This window comes from Scyliorhinus canicula, chromosome 5 (assembly GCF_902713615.1).
Source record: "Scyliorhinus canicula chromosome 5, sScyCan1.1, whole genome shotgun sequence".
Classification (NCBI taxonomy): Eukaryota; Metazoa; Chordata; class Chondrichthyes; order Carcharhiniformes; family Scyliorhinidae; genus Scyliorhinus; species Scyliorhinus canicula.
In genome coordinates, this window is record NC_052150.1 from 213,985,881 (window position 1) to 214,006,821 (window position 20,941).

A 20,941-nucleotide genomic window follows, 5' to 3' on the forward strand; every position below is an offset into this window, starting at 1 on the left:
CTGACTGGTTACTAGCGGTATACGACAAGGATCTGTTTTGGGGCCGCTGCTGTTTGTCATTTTTATAAATGACCTGGAGGAGGGCGTAGAAGGATGGGTGAGTAAATTTGCAGATGACACTAAAGTCGGTAGAGTTGTGGACAGTGCAGAAGGATGTTACAAGTTACAGAGGGACATAGATAAGCTGCAGAGCTGGGCTGACAGGTGGCAAATGGAGTTTAATGCAGAAAAGTGTGATGTGATGCATTTTGGAAGGAATAAGAGGAAGACAGAGTACTGGGCTAATGGTAAGATTCTTGGTAGTGTGGACGAGCAGAGAGATCTCGGTGTCCATGTCCATACTTCCCTGAAAGTTGCCACCCAGGTTGATAGGGTTGTTAAGAAGGCGTACAGTGTGTTAGCTTTTATTGGTAGAGGAATTGAGTTTCGGAGCCATGAGGTCATGTTGCAGTTGCACAAAAGTCTGGTGCGGCCGCATTTGGAGTATTGCGTGCAGTTCTGGTCGCCACATTATAGGAAGGATGTGGAAGCATTGGAAAGGGTACGGAGGAGATTTACAAGGATGTTGCCTGGTATCGAGGGAGGATCTTATGAGGAAAGTCTGAAGGACTTGAGGCTGTTTTCGTCAGAGAGAAGCAGGTTAAGAGGTGACTTAATTGAGGTATACAAGATGATCAGAGGATTAGATAGGGTGGACATTGAGAGCCTTTTTCCTCGGATGGTGATGTCCAGAACGAGGGGACATGCTTTAAATTGAGGGGAGATAGATATGGGACAGATGTCAGAGGTAGGTTCTTTACTCAGAGAGTAGTAAGGGCGTGGAATGTCCTGCCTGCAACAGTAGTGGACTCGCCAACACTAAGTGCATTCAAATGGTCATTGGATAGGCATATGGACGATAAGGAAATAGTGTAGAGGGACTTTAGAGGGGTTTCACAGGACGGCGCAACATCGAGGGCCGAAGGGCCTGTACTGCGCTGTAATGTTCTATGTTCTATCTTGCTGCAGGGATTCTAATAATAACCTTCTAATATGTTAAGACGCTAAAGCTGTCAAAAAATAAACAAAGCTAGCTTTGTTGCATTTTATACTGTACTAAAATGGTAGCTTAGCAAGTCACTGTATAAGAATATTTTACATATGGTGCAGAGCATATAAGTTAATTTGTTGTTCAAATATATCTGCATGCCTGCACCAAACTAGCCAGTTCAGCTTACTTGCTCTTGGCTTTCATTCAGGCTTAAATGTCGTATCATTTTCATTGTCCTTGCTTGTCTTAAATTCAGCAGTAATGGATTCAGTTTATTATTAATGTGTCAAGAACACCAAAATGAATCAGGTTAAACATCCTTATTAGTAATTCCACAGTGTGCCAAGTGCTCTTTTATTTTGCAATATTCCATTCTCCATGCATATCAAATATTCTGTTCCAGAGGTGAGATGTATTTCTGTAGAGGTCAGATCCCAACTGGAATACTGCGTTTAGTTTTGGGTAATCAAGCTCAGGAAAGATGGATGTGCCTTCGAAGGGATTCAGCTCAGATTCACCAGCCTCTACCAAGGCTTTAAGAATTAAATTATGAAGATAACTTGGTTTATATTCCCTTGAATTTAAAAGATTGAGGGGTGATTTAATTTATGTATTTAAATTGATAAAGGGATTAGATGGGACAGGCACAGAGAAACTATTTATTCTGGCAGCAGAACTCAAAGGAAGCAGGCATAATAGTAAATTAGAGGTAGACTTTTAGAAATGAAATCAGGAAGCACTTTTTTACATATGAAGGATAGTGAAAAAGTAGAACTTACTGTCAATATTTGAATGTTTGAAATTTCCAAGACTGAGATTGATAGATTTTTGTTTGGTGAGGATATCAAAAGTTTGGAACAAAGATAATTTATTGAAGTTGAGATACAGATCAGCAGATTGGCCTCTATTCTTATGTTTCTATGCACTTGCAGTCAACTCAATTAACATTCTAAAAAGTGTTTTATGAAAAGGGAGTGGGGAAGGGCAGGATGATACTTGCACCACAGTTCCACCAACCCCTATTTTAACTTGCCGGAAACAAGGCACTGGTAGGTCACCTGCCCCAGAGGATCAGATGCCTAATTTAAGCAGCAAAGTTGTATTCCAATAATGCCTTTCAAACGCTCATGCTGTTATAACTACAAGCCAATTATGAGTTGAATAGCCTCAGACAAAGCAGTATCATGACCACAGGAGATTCAGGTAAGTTTATTTTCCTGCATGTACTGTTATTTTCCCAACCATTGCCGAAAAAGTTTAAACTGCAGCTAAAGATCAATGTTCAGTATATATTCTATGGTCAATTTCAGATTGACATTCAGATCAGCTGTTAAATTCTGGCCTCATCTGCTTAGTTAGATGAATGTAAAAGATCCAATGTAATATTTAAATTGCGTTCTCCCAGCATCATGCTAACATTCCTCTCAACCCATCTTTGAAAAGCAGATCAACTGGTTGATCATCTCATTTGCTGTCTCTGGAATCTTGTGTGCTGATCGTTTACCTCGCTGACTGACAGAGCAACACTAACTATACTTGAAACTCAGATCTGATAATTTTGGAACGTACTGAGGATGCCATTTAAATTTTGTTTGTCAGTCCTTTTTCTCATTCTTTTCCACAAGCTTTCAAGGACAATTTAGCATGTCTAAATTCCTTCCTGCACTATATTCTTCTCCATGATGGCATAAACCTGGTGTTGTCTTGTGTATCTTTAATGCTGCACCTTTGCTAACAATTTGCAGTAGATAGGACATTAGTTTGCATAAAACTCTTAACTTTCCTTCACATCCATTCAATGACCCATAAAGGTACATCAATGCAATATTCGTGCCCTAATTTTTAAATTGTATAACCTATTTTGGATCTTCTGCCAGATCTTGATTGATAATGCATTAACTTTGTTTGTAGTTTGCAGTCATAGTTGTATTGTTTCCTTTATATTGTTGGAGGCTGTCCTTTTTATGGAAGTCTGGTTATATCAATCCATGAGGTTGGTAGCCAGTGCATTCTAATAAATGTTCCTATTGAATGTGCTGTCGAATACTTTGACATCAGTTATACTCACCAGTTACATGGATAAATATTTTACCCACACAGCTTAATTGACTAATCAACTGCTTTAAGGTTGATCACAGTGAAATTGAGTAAATAGAAAGTGACAACCTCAAAATTGTGAAGAAAGCAAGCTCTAACCTGTCTTAATTCTGACCTTTGTTAAAGATTTACAGAGCAGAATTATTCTTGAAATTGAATAGATTTTAAATACTTCAACGCCTTCATTAAAGTAACAGTCAGAAGCAATCCATGATGGATGTGTTAGCTTCTACCTAGGCAACGACAAATGCTGTTTCTCCCATTAATGTGTATGCTATAACAGGGGGCTCATATAGTTGTTAAGAAGTTAAACATTATGAAGTTAAAAACAAAAGGAGAAATCAGGAGGTTCTTTTTAACAAAGATTTTAGAAATAAATGACCAGGGAATTCCATTACAGCGGGCTGTTAAAGATACTTCACAAGGCAAATTAGACATATTTTTTGGAAAGATAATGTTTGAGGGATTTGGTAAAAAGTTGCAGACTGAGTTGAGATCAGTCAAAAAATGGGGAATGGCTTGTTGAATGTCATGGACTTTTCGTGTTCTTAATGGTTCTTGTGATAATTCTAATGACTGAGCAATTGTTTAATCAGTGATGCTGATATTAAATTTCAGCTTTGACTAATATTCAAAGTCTCATCAGATGAGCTTTGCTGGTTCTTAATTGCATATAAACATACATAGAGTCATAGATGTTTACAGCATGGAAACAGGCCCTTCAGCCCAGCTTATCCATGCCACCCAGTTTCGATAACTAACCTAGCCCCACTTGACCGCATTTCGCCCATATCCCTCTATACCCACCCTGCCCATGTAATTGTCTAACTGCATTTTAAAGGAATACATTTTACCCGCCTCTACCACTGCCTTTGGCAGCCTGTTCCAGATGCTCACCATCCTCTGTGTGATGAAATTTCCTCTCTGGTCTCTTTTGTATCTCTGTCCTCTCATCTTAAACCTATGCCCTCTAGTTCTAGACTCCTCTACCTTTGGGAAAATACGTTGATTATCTACCTATCAATGCTCCTCATTATTTTATAGACCGCTATAAGTTCACCCCTAAGCCTCCTACGCTCCAGGAGAAAAAGTCCCAGCCTCTCCTTATAACTCAGACCATCAAGTCCTGGTAGTATCCTCGTATACATATAAAGGTGAAATGCTACAGGTGACGCTTTCCACTTTTAGAACTGTGATAGGAATCCTCTTTAGATCAGGAAATAATCAAAAATACTACTAGTGGTTGAGAAACCTACTTAATCCCATATGGCTATTTGTTAAACTAAATTAACTATGAAATATTGGGCTTTCTTTCAATGCTACTAATAAACATTCTGTGGCATATTGATTGACAGATCCAACGGTTGAGGTAGTAAGCGAAATGGAAGATATTACTAGAGAGGAACATGGCACGGCAGAGTTTATCTGTCAGTACTCCAGACCAGTCAAGGCTGTGTGGAGAAGAAATGACAAAGAGATTCAGGCCGATGGTCATCACGTGATTATTGACCAGGACTGGAATGTAGCAAAACTGAAAATCTCTGATGTCGCCCCTGCGGATAGTGGGACGTATACTTGTGAAGCAGCTGGAACAAAGGTTGCTGCAGTGCTCAGTGTTCCAGGTGAGCCCTGGAGAAATACAATGCTGCCCCCAAAACATAGTGCATTTTGTGCTCAGTCTTAAATGTCAATTTAGTATTGCAAAAAGATAAACGAAATACAGAAGAATATATTTGTTAATGGCATATTTACAATAACAGACTTTAAAACCTCATCTTGCAATTATTAAACAACCATATTAATTAATCTCATCCTCTCACTAACTTTTTCACCATAGTGATGATTTGCATCCTTGATCCTAACCATTCACCCATGCTTCTTAGTTCATTAAAATATTGATGGTCATAATCATCCCATCCAGTCAGAGAACAAATTTACTGTTTCCTCTATTTCCAAAATACTGTATTCTGCAGTGTCTATAAAACCCTTCTTTATACCAGGCTGTGCAAATTTATCTGACAATTCGCAGAGTCTCCTCGTGAAATGGAAAGAATTTAGGGCCACTCATTTTGTTCATATTTTCATTAATGGGAAGAAATTGTTCATTCTTATAATTGTTGCAGAAATTGCTCAAAACCTCAATGTGCTATCTGCAGCCTCTGGATTCAGAATAGCATCCCCAATTCCCAAATAGGTCATCTCAAGTGGTAAATGTCAGAGAATAATCTAGTAGGGAAGCAGTTATTCAGCCTGTCAGGTCTTCACTGGTTCTTTCAAATAGCAATCCAGTTAGTCCCACATCCCATTCCTTCTCCCAACCCCTGCAATTTATTTCTGTTTCAGTTATTTATCTAATTCCATTTTGAAGATTACTGTTGGATCTGTATCAACCACTCTATCAGACAATGTAATCCAAACCACTCACTGGGCAGAATTTTACTCTCCCAGCCAAGTGTGTTTGCAGACCATGCTGCCGTTCCTGACGTCTATCCACCCACCCATGCCCTGGCCACAATTATACGGGTAGTGGGGAAGTTGACATGGTGCCAGATCCAATAACCGAAAGATCAGATCGAAGAACTGAAATTCTGCCACATTCAGTCATGAATGATGGTGGACAATTAAACGAATAACAAGAGAAAAGTCTTCGATGGACATCCGCAACTTTAATGATGGCAGAACACAGAGTGCAAACAACAAGGCTGAATCTTTTGCAAGCATCTTCAGCCAAAATGGCTGAGTGGATGATCCATCTCAGACTTCTCCTGAAGTCCTCACCATATCAGAAGCCAGTCTTTCTCCAATTCAATTCACTTTATGCAATACCAGAATATAACTGACCACAATGACTATAGGTCCTAATGGCATTCTAGCTATAAATGATTTGTGCTCCAGAACTAGCCATGCCTCTAGCTATGCGGTTTCATGATGTACAACTACAGCATTTATTCAACAAAATTGGAAATTGTCCAGAAAGCAAGGAAAATGTAATCTGGTCAATTACCATTCGGTCAGCCTCCTGTCAATCATCAACAATGTTATGGAAGGTAGCCTTGATAATGTAATCAAGGCGTGCTTAGTCATGAAAGCATTCGAGCGTTGTCCTAGGGTTAAGGTGCTAAATTGAGGTAAGGCTGACTACAACCAGATTAGGCAGGATTTGAACGCTGTTGTTTGGGAGAGGCTGTTTGAGGGTAAACCCACTTTTGGCATGTGGGAGTCTTTTAAGGACTGATGGGAGTGCAGGACAGGCATGTGCCGGTAATATACAGGAAAGGCAGGATTCGGGAACCATGGATGATCATGGAAATTGAGAATCTTGTCGAAAGGAGAAAAGACACGTATGTGAGGTACAGGCAACTAAAAACAGATAAAGCACTTGAGGAATAAATGGAAAGTAGAAAAGAGCTCAAGCAGGGAGTTAGGAGGGCAAAAAGGGGTCATGAAATGTCCTTGGCAGACAGGATTAAGGAGAATCCCAAGGCATTTTATATATATTAGGAACAAGAGGGTAGCTAGTTAAAGAGTTGGTTCACTCAAGGACAAAGGAGGGAAATTATGTATTGAACCGGAGGAAATAGGTGAGGTCCTTAATGAGTACTTTGCATCAGTATTCACAAAGGAGAGGGACACGTTGATTAGTGGTGAGTCAGAGGGATATGTAAACACTTTAGAACAGGTCGTTATTATGAGGGAGGAAGTGTTAGGTGTGTTAAAAAGCATTAAGTTAGTCAAATACCCAGGGCGAGGTGACATTTATCCCAAATTACCGAGGAGACGAGATGAAATCGCTGGGCCTCTGACAGAAATCTTTGTGTCCTCATTGGCCACAGGTGAGATCCCAGAGGATTGGAGGACAGCCAATGTTGTATCATTATTTAAGAAGGGTTGCAAGGATAATCTGTGTAGTTGTAGGCTAGTGAGCTTGATGTCAGTGATAGTGAAATTGTTGGAAAAGATTCTCAGAGATAGGCTCTGTGCACATTTGGAAGTGCTGTGGCCTTATTAGCGACAGACAGCATGGTTTTGTATGAGGGAAGTCATGTCTCACTAATTTGATAAACTTTTTTGAGGAGGTGACAAAATGACTGATATGGGTAGGGCAGTGGATGTTGTCTACATGGACTTTAGTAAAGCATTTGATAAGGTCCCTCATGGCAGGCTGGTGCAAAAGATTAGATCACACAGTGTCAAGGCTGAACTGGCTGGATGGACCCAGAACTGGCTTGGCCATTGAAGATGGAGGGGTAGCAGTGGAAGGGTATTTTACCGAATGGAGTTCTGTAACTAGTGGTGTTCTGCAGGGATCAGTACTGGAACCTCTGCTTTTTGAAATATATATAAATAACTTGGAAGAAAACGTAGCGGGCCTGATTAGCAATTTTGCAGATGATAGTAAGATTTGCGGATAGTGATGAAGATGGTCAGAGAATACAACAGGGACGGGATTCTCCGACCCCCCGCGATGGGCCGAAGTCACGCTGCTGTCATGCCGGTCCCGCCGGCGGGAATCAAACCACCTACCTTACCAGCGGGACCAGGCAGCGCGAGCGGGGTCCAGGGGGGGGGCGCGGGGCGATCTGGCCCCGGGGGGTGCCCCCAGGGTGGCCTGGCCCGCGATCGGGGCCCACCGATTGGCAGGCGGGCCTGTGCCGTGGGGGAACTCTTTTCCTTCCGCGTTCACCATAGCCTTCACGATGGCGGACGCGGAAGTGACCCCCTCCCCTGCGCATGCACGGGGATGACGTCAGCGGCCGATGATGCTCTGGCGCATGCGCGGACTTCCGCCTGCTGGCGAAGTCCCTTCGGCCCCAGCTGGCATGGCACCAAAGGCCTTTCCCGCCATGTGGCGGGGCGCCAACCACTCCGGCGTGGGCCAAGCCCCTCAAGGTTAAGCCTTGGCCCCTAAAAGTGCGGAGAAATCCCGCCGGGTAGGGGAGAATCCCGGCCCAGGATATAGATAGGCTGCAAAAATGGGCAGAGAAATGGCAGATGGAATTTAACCCGGACAAATGCGAGGTGATGCATTTTGGTGGATCCAATTCAGGTGGGAGCTGTAAAATAAATGGCAAAACCATCAGGAGAGATCTGGGCGTGCAGGTCCACGGATCCTTAAAAGTGGCAGCACAGGTGGAAATGGTAGTAAAGAAAGCATATGGCATGCTTGCCTTCATAGGATGGGCTATCGAGTATAAAAGCTCGAACATTATGTTACAATTATATAGGACGTTGGTTCGGCCACATTTGGAATACTGTGTCCATTTCTGGTCACCGCACTACCAGAAGGACGTGGAGGCTTTGGAGAGAGTACAGAAACGGTTTACCAGGATGTTGCATGGTATAGAGGATTTAGCTGTGAGGAGCGATTGAATAAACTGGGATTGTTCTCCCTCGAGAGACGGAGGCTCAGGGGCGACCTAATAGAAGTGTGTAAAATTATTAGGGATATAGATAGGGTGAACAGTTGGAGGCTTTTTCCCAGGACGGAAATGACAATTACAAGGGGCCGCAAGTTCAAGGTGAGGTGGGAAAGGTTCAGTGGAGATGTGCGGGGGAAGTTTTTTCCCCTGAGAGGGTGGTGGTGGCCTGGAATGCACGGCCAAGTGAGGTGGGTGAGGCAGATACATTAGAGACCTTTAAGACTTATCTAGATACGTACATGAACAGACGGGGTATAGAAGGATACAGGCAGTTGGTCTAGATAGGACACGTGATTGGCGCAGGCTTAGAGGGCCAAAGGGCCTGTTCCTGTGCTGTATTGTTCTTTGTTCATTCCCGATGATGTTGAGATGCCGGTGTTGGACTGCGGTGAGCAAGAAGTCTTACAACAACAAGTTAAAGTCCAACAGGTTTGTTTCGAATCACTAGCTTTTGGAGCACTGCTCCTTCCTCAGGTGAATGAAGAGGTGGGTTCCAGAAACATATATATAGACAAAGTCAAAGATGCAATACAATACTTTGAATGCAAGTCTTTGCAGGTAATTAAGTCTACAGGTCCAGACGGAATAACTGGAGAGAGGGATAATCACAGGTTAAAGAAGGTGTGAAGTGTCTCAAGCCAGGACAGTTGGTAGGATTTTGCAAGCCCAGGCCAGATGGTGGAGGGTGAATATAATGCGACATGAATCCAAGGTCCCGGTTGAGGCCGTACTCATGTGTGCGGAACTTGGCTATAAGTTTCTGCGCGGCAATTCTGCGTTGTCGCGCGTCCTGAAAGCCACCTTGGAGAACGCTTACCCGAAGTACAGAGGCTGAATGGCCTTGACTGCTGAAGTGCTCCCCGACTGAAAGGGCACATTCCTCCCTGGCGATTGTCGCGCAATGTCCGTTCATCCGTTGTCGCAGGGCAGTATCGGATTGCATCTTTGATTTTGTCTCTATATATGTTTCTGGAACCCACCTCTTCATTCACCTGAGGAAGGAGAAGTGCTCCGAAAGCTAGTGATTCGAAATAAACCTGCTGGACTTTAGCTTGGTGTTGTAAGACTTCTTACTGTGCATTCCCGTACCGGCTGAGGGTATTCATGAAGCCTCTGCCTTCTCAACCTTGCCCCTCACCTGAGGTGTAATGACCCTCAGGTTAAATCACCCTCAAAGGGGAAAACAGCCTATGGTCATCTGGGACAACATTACTATACTCATCGAAGTCCTGCTCACCAATGCTCAGTTTGGCTTCCACCAAACAACATGGCTCCTGACACTAGTTGAGCCTTGGACCAAACACTGGCAAAGGTACTGCATTCCACAAGTGATGTGGGAATGGCATCAAGACATCATTTGACTCAGTCTATTGAGGAGCCCTATGAAACCAACGGCAATCAGGGACAAAAACTCTCCTGGTTGGAGTCATACCGAATTCCAAGGAAAATGGTTGTTTTTTGGATGCCAATTATCTCTTCCTTGGAACATTACTGCAAGAGTTCCTCAGAGTAGTGTCAGATTCCCAGTCACCTTCAGTTACCTTACTGTTGCGATCCCAGTTGATGTTACTACTGAATGGGAAGATACCACAATGGAACCCTGGCTCAAAAAGATGTAGTTGTTACTTTTTAAAAAGAATATGTGGAGGAAGCCAGTCACAGGATTGCTAATTAGTTTTAACAGCAAGAAAAAACATTTATGAAACATGAAAAGTTTGATTGTAGTACAATACTCCTTAACTGCACCTTTAGCTTCACGCATGTATACAGTTTTCAAAAAATAGCACCCCGCTCTGAATCAAATGGCCGATGCCATTCAACCAATCTTCTATGGATTTCTCTCACAATCCCCACAGATGACAGTCATATGAGGGATTTTCAAACTCCCCTGCCAAAAAGGCACACTTTAAAATCTTTCAAGCAATGCTTTCCATCAGCTGATTGCATTAAAAATATGCTCCAGGTTTTCCAAATATCCTTCCAAACAAAGCTTCTGCTCCATTTTTTAACAGGAAATGCAGCAGCAGGTTTTCCACCACCTTTCAGGTTTCCTGTGTCTTAATTACTTTTACACAAACTTAGAGATCCAGCCACCGCTTTCTACAATTATTTTAACTCAAGGTTCACAGGCTCACAAAATTGCACAAACCTTAAAATCAATTCAGATATCTTTCTGGCTTCTCGCTAGCCAATGTCTTCTTAGCTCTGTCTATTTGCACTGAACAGTTCTCTGTTCTAGTACCTGTTGCCTCTGCTCATTTAACCTCAGATTTCTGGAAACTCCTTTATTTTTCCAGTTTCCTTAACTAGCTGTTCTTTAAATCTTCTGCTCCCTGGTATGGCTTTTCTTCTAGCAAAGCTGAGAGATGTTCCCTCTCTAGCCTACAATAACCATCTGTTATGAATTCAGCTAAAAACTACATTCTAAAAGCCTTCCTACCCTAAGGTTGCGAATCTTTGCCTAACACAAATCTAATTATAGGCTTATCCTTCCTTACACAGCAACAATAAATTAAACCCACTTAAAACTATACCATATTTTGAATATTTAACAGTACAAGTAGAGCCCGTGTAAAATTAGCTGTTTTCCTGACATTATCAATAACTTTACTTCTATTATAATGTCAGAGATGGGGATAATCGCTGATGATTGCACAGCTGCATTTGCAACCTCATAGATACTGAAGCAGTCCATGCCCTCTTGGAGAAGGGAACATTATTCAAGAAGGGAAGTAGGGGAAAAACCACATAATCAAAGACCAGTGAGTTGAACATCAGTGACAGGGAAATTATTGGAAACAATTCTGAGGGACAGAATTATTCTCCACGTGAAGGAGATGAGGATTAATCAAAGATGGTCAACATGGCTTTGTCAAGGGGAGATCATGTGCAACAAATTGAATTTTTCGAGAAGGTGACTAGGTGTGTCGATGAGGGTAGTGCAGTTGATGTAGTCTACATGGACATCAGTAAGGCTTTTGACAAGTTCTCGCTTGGGAGACTGAGCAAGAAAGTTAGAGTCCATGGGCTCCAGGGCAATTTGGCAAATTGGATCCAATATTGGCTTATTTCAGGGGGCAGAGGGATGGTTTAAGTCTGTTTGTGTGACTGTAAGCCTGTGTCCAGTGGTGTACCAGAGGGATCAACGCTGTTTGTAGTGGACATTAATGATCCAGACCTGATTATGGGGGGGGTTGTGATCAGTAAGTTCGCAAATGACACAGAAATTAGTGGTGTAAATAGCAAGGAGAAAAGCTTTAGATTACAGGGTGATATAAGACCATAAGACCATAAGATATAGGAGTGGAAGTAAGGCCATTTGGCCCATCGAGTCCACTCCGCCATTCAATCATGGCTGATGGGCATTTCAACTCCACCTACCAGCATTCTCCCCGTAGCCCTTAATTCCTCGTAATAGATGGCTCCATATAGATGGGCTGGTCAGATGGCAGAACAATGGCAAATGGAATTTAACCCTGAAAAGTGTGAGCTGTTGCATTTTGGGAGGACTAACAAGTCAAGGATTACACAATGAATGCTAGGATGCTGGGAAATACAGAGGACTAAAGGGACATTGGCGTGATGTCCATTGGTCCCTGAAAGCACCAGGACAGGTAGATAAGATGATTAAGAAGTCATATGGGATACTTTCCTTCATTAGCCAAGACATAGAATGTAAGAGCAGGGAGGTTATGATGGAGCTGAATAAAACAATTGTTAGGCCTCAGCTAGAGTATCTGTGATTCTGGTCGCCACACTATAAGTACAGTAGAAAGGGTGCAGGGGAGATTCATCAGGACGTTGCCTGGGCTGGAGGGTTTCACCTGTGAAGAGATATTGGTTAGGCGCGAGTTGTTCTCCTTAGAACAGAGAAGGCTGTGGTAGAACCTGATTGAGGTGTACACAATTATAAAAGACATAGGTAGGTAGATAGGAATAAACCTTTCCCCTGATTTAAGGTAAGTGGCAGGAGATTTGAGGAACAATTGTTCGCCCAGAGGGTGGTGAGAGTCTGGAACTCACTGCCTGAAAGGGAGGTAGAGGCAGGAACTCTGACAACATTTGAAAAACATTTAGATGAGCACTTGAAATGCTATAACATACAAAGCTATGGACCAAAATGGAATTAGAATAGACAGGTGTTTGATGGTTGCCGCAGTCACGGACGAAGGGTATCTTGCTAGCTGTAAAACACTATGACCCATTCAGGTATGGGCTAATAATTGACAAATACCGCAGGTGACAGGTAATGCCCAGGTCCACAAGAGTCTAATGACGTCTTAATATTCCACTGTTACCGGGCGGGATTCTCCAACTCCCCGCCGGGTCGGAGAATCGCCCAGGGCCGGCATCAATCCCGCCCCCGCCGTGTCCCAAATTCTCCGCCCCCGAGATTCAGCGGGGGCGGGAATCGCGCCACGCTGGTCAGCGGCCCCCCCGCGGCGATTCTCCAGCCCGCGAGGGGCCGAAGTCCCGCCGCTGACACTCTCCCGGCGGCGTGGATTAAACCTTACTGGCGGGAGCAGGTGGCGCGGGCAGGCGCCGGGGTCCTGGGGGGGCGCGGGCCGATCTGACCCCGGGGGGGGTGCCCCCCACGATGGCCTGGCCCACGATCGGGGTCCACCGATGGGCAGGCGGGCCTGTGCCGTGGGCGCACTCTTTTTCTTCCGCCTTCGCCATGGCGCATGCGCGGACTTACGCCGGCTGGCGAAGTCCTTTCGGCCCCAGCTGGCGTGGCGCCAAAGGCCGTTCACGCCAGCCGGCGGAGTGGGAATCACTCCGGCGCGGGCCTAGCCCCTCAATGTGAGGGCTTGGCCCTTAAAGGTTCGGAGACCACCGCACCTTTGGGGCGGCCCGACGCCGGAGTGGTTCACGCCTCTCCAACACGCTGGGACCCCCCGCCCCACCGGGTAGGGGAGAATCCCGGCCACCATCACTGAATCTCCCACTGTGAGCATTCTGGGGATGGTGATGGGGGTCATCATTTACCGGAAACATAACTAGATCAAACACAAATACTGTGGCTATATGAGCATATCAGAGGCCTTCCATTGCCTTTTCACCACCTCCAAAGTACAAGTCATGAGTGTGATGGAATTGCTTCACTTGCCTGGATGAGTGCAGCTCCAATATGTTTAAAATGCTAGACACCATCCAGGACAACTTTACTGACACCAAATCCACCACCTTAAACAATCACTCCTGATGCACCACAACAGTGTGTCCCATATACTAGATGCACTACTCACCAAGGCTTTTTAGATAGTACCTCCTTAATCAATGGCCCCTACCACCTAGAGTGACAAGAGCAGCATGTACATGGGAGCATCACCACCTGCAAATTACCCTCCAATTCACAAACCGTTCAGGAAATATAGATCCTTCATCCTATAACTCCCTGTCAAACAGCGTTCTGTACATACCATTACTATTTGTACTGCAGCAGATGAAACAGACAGTTCAGACATCATCTTCTCAAGGTTAAATAGGGACGAACAATTCATGCAGTCCTTTCCAGCAATGCTTCGAACACATGAACGAATCAAACCAAATGTATGGGCAGCCAATACCAATGATATCTACTACATTAAGGATGGAAAATTCATACTTTCTGTTGGACTTCCTTTCTTTTACACCTCTATAATCAATATATTCTGGAGTATCTTCACTATTGGTTCGCTTAAGAACTAGAACTGTTCATTTAAGAATTAATTCTGTTTGGGTTGGGCAGCACGGTGGCCTAGTGGTTAGCCCTGCTGCCTCACGGCACTGAGGTCCCAGGTTCGATCCCGGCTCTGGATCACTGTCCGTGTGGAGTTTGCACATTCTTCCCGTGTCTGCGTGGGTTTCGCCCCCACAACCCAAAATTGTGCAGAGTAGATGGATTGGCCACGCTAAATTGCCCCTTAATTGGAAAAAATAATTGGGTACTCTAAATTTTTTTTTTTTTTAATTCTGTTTGGGTTGATGTTGTGCTCAGCTCTGTTGCTAACCATCTACATTTGGATTGTGAGAAATAAATGGGAGGTCACAGCTGCCACATTCTTCATGAAAACCTAATGCCCTGTGGATTGGAAGGCTATCCCCTGCCAGTGACTTTGAAGGTACTCAATTTCTTTGCATGCAGATCATTCTGGGAATCAACAGGGGACCTGTGCAGCATCTCGCAGTCCCCAACACATAGGTGCGTCAAGGAAGCCATAGATGCCTTCTTCAGCAAGGCTCATCACAATGCGAGGTTTGCACTCGATGAAAATAGCGAAGCTGCAAGACTCATGGAATCATAGAATGCCTACAGTGCAGAAGGAGGCCTTCTGGCCCATTGAGTCTGCACTGATCCTTCGAAAGACTACCCTACCCAGGCCCAATCCCCCGCCATGTCCCTGCAACTCAACCTTAAGGGACAATTTAGCATGGCCAAACCACCTAACCTGCATATCTTTGGACTGTGGGAGGAAACCGGAGCACCTGAATGAAACCCAAACAGACATGGGGACAATGTGCAAACTCCATGCAGACAGTCATCCGTGGTCGGAATCGAACCTGGGTCCGTGGCATTGTGAGGCAGCAGTGCTAAACACTTTGCTACCGTGCCACCCCGGTAACGGTTGCAATGGCTTCGCAGCTATCTCAGGATTTATTTTGCATTCAGAAATAGCCAGGCTGCAAGATTTAATGGCTTTGCAGTTATCTCAAGATTCCCAAGTGTGCAAGGTGCAATTGTGTGGCTTTAAAGGCTCCATTGGAGCAATCCCTAATTTTTATCAACCATAAAGACCATCATTTCATTAATGTTTAACTGGTGTGTGATCATCGGATGCACATGCTGCAGGTTTGTGCCAAGTACCGAGGGACTTGCCATGAGTCATACATCCTGAGTCAGTTCCAGATTCTTCAGATCTTCAGAGGGCCTAAGCATCTTCAGGGATGGATGTTTGTGGGTAAGGGATGCGCACTGAAATACTGGCTCATGATATCGGTGTGTCAGCCTCCAAGTGATTCGGAGGAGAGGTACAACGCAGCTCACAGCTCCATATGGTCCCTAATCGAGCAGACCATTCGCTTTCTGAAAATTTGCTTCCGATGTTTGGACCGTTCAGGTGATGCACTGCATTACACTCCCGAAAAACTCCTCACCATCGCTGTGTGTTGCACCCTTCATAACCTGGTACTACAAAGAGGGTGAAAAGAGAAGGATGGAGCTCCTTGGAGGATGAAGAGCAGGAACCCCAAGAGGATGATAATGGTGAGCATCCACTGGGTGATGCCATTTAAGAAGCAAGATATGGAAGTTGTACCCATGCCACTTTAATTCCTAGGTGTGCACATCACCAACAATCTGTCCTGGACAACCCACATTGACGCACTACAACCAAGAAAGCACAACAGTGCCTATACTTCCTCAGGACACTAAGGAAATTCAGCATGTCCACATTGACTCTTATCAATTTTTATAGATGCATCATAGAAAGCATCCTATCTGGTTGCATCACAGCCTGGTGTGGCAATTGCTCGGCCCAAGACCGTAAGAAACTACAGACAATCTTGAACACAGCCTAGTCCATCCCACGCGAACCCATCGTCCATCCATTGACTCTGTCTACACCTCCCGCTGCCTTAGAAAAGCAGGCAGCATAATTAAAGACCCCTCCCACCTGGGTTATTCACTCTTCCAACTTCTTCCATCAGGCAGGAGATAAAAAAGTCTGAGAACACGCACGAACAGACTCAAAAACAGCATCTTCCCCGCTGTTACCAGTTTCCTGAGTTACTCTCTTATGGACAAATCTGGGGCGGCATTCTCCCCTACCCGACGTGACGGAGGGTGCCGGCGTAGGGGAGTAGCGCCAACCACTCAGGGGTCGGGCCTCCCCAAAGGTGGGGAATTCTCCCCACCTTTGGGGGCCAGCCCCGCGCCGGAGCAGTTTGCACCAGAAGACTGACGCAAAAAACCGGCGCCCCCGGCAGCGGGGCTGGCCGAAAGGCTTTCGCCGGTCGGCGCATGCGCCGACAGTGACGTTAGCAGCAGCTGGCCGCTGACGTCACTGCCGGCGCATGCGCGATGTGGGGTTCTCTTCCGCTTCCGCCATGGCGGAGGCCGTGGCGGACACAGAGGAAAATAGTGTACCCAGTGCACTGGCCCGGAGTCTGAGCGGGGGGCCAGGCCACCGTGGGGGCACCCCCCGGGGTTCGATCGCCCCCCGCCCCCCCAGGACCCCAGGGGCCTGCTCGCGCCGCTGATCCCGCCGTTCCAGAGGTGGTTTAAACCTCGGAGGCGGGAGAGGCCTCCCAGCGGCGGGACTTCGGCCCAATTGGGCCGGAGAATCACCGCAGGGGCCTCTCCGATCGGAGTGGCGAGATTCCGCCGCCGCCACTTCCCGGGTGGCGGAGAATCTCTGCCACGGTGGGGGCGGAATTTTAGATGGCCCCAGGCGATTCTCCGACCCTGCTGGGGGTCGGAGAATTTCGCCCCTGATCTCTTCACACATCTTCTCTACTGAATAGCACTGCACTCCTTATGTTTCACACGATGCCTGTGTCTATGTATTTACATGGCGTATTTATGTAATGTACAATGTTTTTTTTCATGCATGAAATGATCTGTCTGGACTTTACACCGAATAATACTTTTCACTGTACCTCGGTACACATTACAATAAAACCAATCCAATCCAAAGCCGTTAATGAGAAACTACAGTGGCCAGAGAGATGAGGACATGGTTGGGGATATCCTCAGGTCTTCCCTTCGGCACCACGGAGGAGGCACAGCTGCTGCTCATACCCTAACACCGCTAAGCTGCTCTCACACAATGATATTTCATGAGGAAGAAGGGTTACAAACACTTTAATCACGCACATGCAATGCACATCTCCCTGAAATCTCACAAGGTAACTGAAACTACCTACAGTCAGGTTGTCATCACATGAATGTGGATCTCACACTGTCAGTGAGTGGGAGGATGGCTAAACCTCGATAAAAGAGGATTCAAAAGTACATCATCACAGTGCCTTCAATTGACCAAGCCAATCACATAAACAACAAAAGTGCAATATTTTTATAGTGGTTGAACACCCATGGTACAAGATTGACTTCTGCCGCCATACTTGGGTGCAGCTTCAACATCTGCGGCAGAAGTGGAGACAGCCTGCTGACTTCTACCCCTGATGTCTGTGATGACCTTGTCAGACATCTTCTATGGTCCAAGGCCTGGAGGGCCCTGGTCTGATAAGGGCCTCCTGTTCAGGGGCAAATGCACCCGCCTCGGTCTGACCAGCAAGAGTTGATGAAGGGACGCCTAGAGGGTGATTAAGGTACCTCACCCCCTTTCGCCCAGCCACTGATAGTGCCTACCAGTGTGTGTGGTTGTGTAATCCGTTGTAGACCACAAAACCAAGGTCAACAACCTTCCATGGTGACCTCGAGTCATTCATATGTCAAAACCATGACATCAAAAAGAACGTGAACAGACTCCTCCATAATTCACTTTAGTCTGCTGATTGACTGTGAGATCTCTGCCTGATGTTCCGCTGCCTGTTGCTGCACATCCAGCATTGGGCTGGCAGCCGCTCATCATCTGACTCGGGCCTGAGCGGCTGGTGGTCTTCAGCAGTCCTCCACGTGCCAGAGAGACTTGCCCAATCTAGAGCTCTTCCCCACCGAGATGCGTGTCTCTGCGCTGGTGGATGCTGCGGTAAGCGTGTGGTCTGGGGTCTTTCCCACCTGTTGTGGGCAAGCTTCCCCTGGATGAAGACAAAAGAGGGACATGTAATGAGGAAGGATGGAACAGAGTTTGGGTAAGATGAATGTCCCCTTTGTGTGGTGAGCCCTCCCAGAAGGGACTAAGGATAGCATGTGAGCGACATGATAGATAAGATGGTGGTGATGTTTCCTTCAGAGAATCATGTGATATGTCCCCGCCGCTAATGGTTGCGTGAGATCCCAAAAGACAGCAACCTTTTGAGTACATAATGCCATGATGAGAGTTTTGATATTAGAGGGTGCTAAAGGATGACTTACCCTGATGCCTATATGATCATTCATCCTGTTCTGGATGGCATTGTAAGTACGATGGCCAGCAGCACTGACATCCTCTGCGTTGGATTCCCAGGCTGGAGAGGTGAGGCTGGTATGCTTTCTGGAGCCGGCTTTGCGATAAAGCACATCCATATGCTTACGCACTCCTTGTATCAACGTCTTGAGGGTGTCAGGGCAGAAGCAGGGCCGCCTTCTTGTGTCTGCCTGCCTTCTTTCTGTGGTTGCCTGACATCTCGATATGTTTTCTGAAAACAGAATGAGAATGTGAGATATGGAGCCCAGATCTTCGACCCTGAAATTAAAATGAAAAATGAAAATCGCTTATTGTCACAAGTAGGCTTCAAATGAAGTTACTGTGCAAAGCCCCTAGTTGCCACATTCTGGCGCCTGATCGGGGAGGCTGGTACGGGAATTGAACCATGCTGCTGGCCTGCCTTGGTCTGCTTTAAAAGCCAGCTATTTAGCCCTGTGCTAAACAGCTCCTGAAGAAGGATACCAGGAGTGGGTAATGTCAGGTAGTGGCAGGGTGAATGAATCAACAGCTGACCAGCCAGGTGATTTGGAGAGATACTGACCTGTGCATAAATAATGGGCTTCCGAGCACTATATTGGGTATGAATTCTCACCATTCCAAGCAGCAGGAAACTGAAAATTCCACCCCATGTTTGTGAAGTCTCCATTTTACAAAAGAGGTGATCCCTGAAATCTTGCAGGCTGATATGAAGTCTTAGAGCAGGGTGAGGATAGCGCAGCCAGTGACTGTGAAGGTGATAGTAAACGTTTTCATGTTGGGATTCTTCCAAACTGGAACAGACAGCACACCTCCCTGTTTTTTACCTATTGCTCTTTAAGGCAAGTCACTGATGCTCTGTGTGCAAGCAGAGGAGAGAAAATTGTGTTTTATTTGACCAGAGAGAAGGGGATTCAGTGTAAACTTCATCAGGATTGTGGGCATCTCCCTACTGCAATAACAATTTATATTGCACCTTTAATGTGATAAACCATTTGTCCCGTCAATCTGTGCTGGTCAAAAAGAACCACCTAACTAGTCCAATCCCACTTTCCAGCACTGGGCCTGAGATGCCTTGGAATCGCAAGTGCACATCTAAATATCTCTTAAATGTTATGAGGGTCTCTGCATCCACCACCCTTTCAGGCAGCGAGTTTCCAGCTCCCACCACCCTCTATGTAAACACCTTGTCAAGCACTAAGAGGGAAATGGAAAGGAAAGAAGGTGGACAGGGCAAAACGGGCAAACAGAAATGTTGTTGAAGAGAAGAGCAGTACTTCTTCAGGGTAGGTATTCCTGGAAGAGAAGTGGCAGTGAATTAAACACAAAGATAAAAGCAAATTACAAAGAAGAAAGAACAATACAGCACAGGAACAGGCCCTTCGGCCCACCAAGCCTGTGCCGGTCAAGATACCACCCTTGGCCAAAACCCTCAGCACTTCCTAGTGCCATATCCCTCTATACCCTTCATATCCATGTATTTGTTGAGATGCCTTTTGAACGCCGTTAATGAATCTGCTTCCAAAATCTGCTTCCCCTGGCAGCGTGTTCAGGCACTCACCACCCTCTGTGTAAAAAAAGAATCAATCTCATCTCCGGAGTTAATCTTTTTCCAGATTTGAACCAAGGCTGCAATGAGCAAAGTGACCCAATTCGAACTGAAACTGAGCACCAGTGAGCAAATTATTGCTGAGCAAGTCCCGCTTGATAGCACTGTTGATGACCCCATCCATCATTTTACTGATGGTTGGTAGTAGATGCAAAGGACATAGTTTGGCTGGGTTGGATTTGTCCTGGTTTTTGTGTACAGGACATACCTGGGCAATTTTCCACAGTGTAGAAGCTGTACTGGAACAGCTTGACTCGGGCTGCATCACACTCTGCACCCCAAGTCTTCAGTTCAGTTGCCAGAATATTGTCAGGACCATAGCCTTTGCAGTATCCAGTGCTTCCAGCTGTTTCTTCATATTATGTAGAGCAAATTGAATTGGCTGAAAACTGGCATTTATGATGGTGGGGACCTCCGGAGGAGACCGAGATAATGAAATGAATGAAATGAAAATCGCTTATTGTCATGAGGCTTCAATTCCGGCGCCTGTTCGGAGAAGCTGTTACGGGACATCATTCACTCAGCACTTCTGGCTGAAGGTTGTTGCGAATGCAGCATATCTTACCTTTTAGACTGATGCTGGGCCCTTCCAACATTGAGGATGGGAATATATGTGGAGCTTCCTCCTCCAGTGAGTTGTTTAATTGTCCACATCATTCACAGTTCAATGTGGCAACACTTGCAGAGTTTAGATTTGATCCATTCGTTGTAACATCATTTAGCTCTATCACTTGCTGCT

General features: G+C 45.5%; 1 protein-coding gene across 3 annotated transcripts in view; it reads left to right on the forward strand.

Annotated features, from left to right (window-relative positions):
- Nucleotides 1-20,941, forward strand: part of obscnb (obscurin, cytoskeletal calmodulin and titin-interacting RhoGEF b) — an 896,193-nt gene that overhangs the window by 548,344 nt on the left and 326,908 nt on the right. For all 3 annotated transcript variants that reach the window (XM_038798455.1, XM_038798456.1, XM_038798458.1), the window contains one exon: nucleotides 4,483-4,749. In XM_038798455.1, the coding sequence (XP_038654383.1) occupies nucleotides 4,483-4,749 (267 nt within the window). The remainder of the gene's footprint in view (nucleotides 1-4,482; nucleotides 4,750-20,941) is intronic.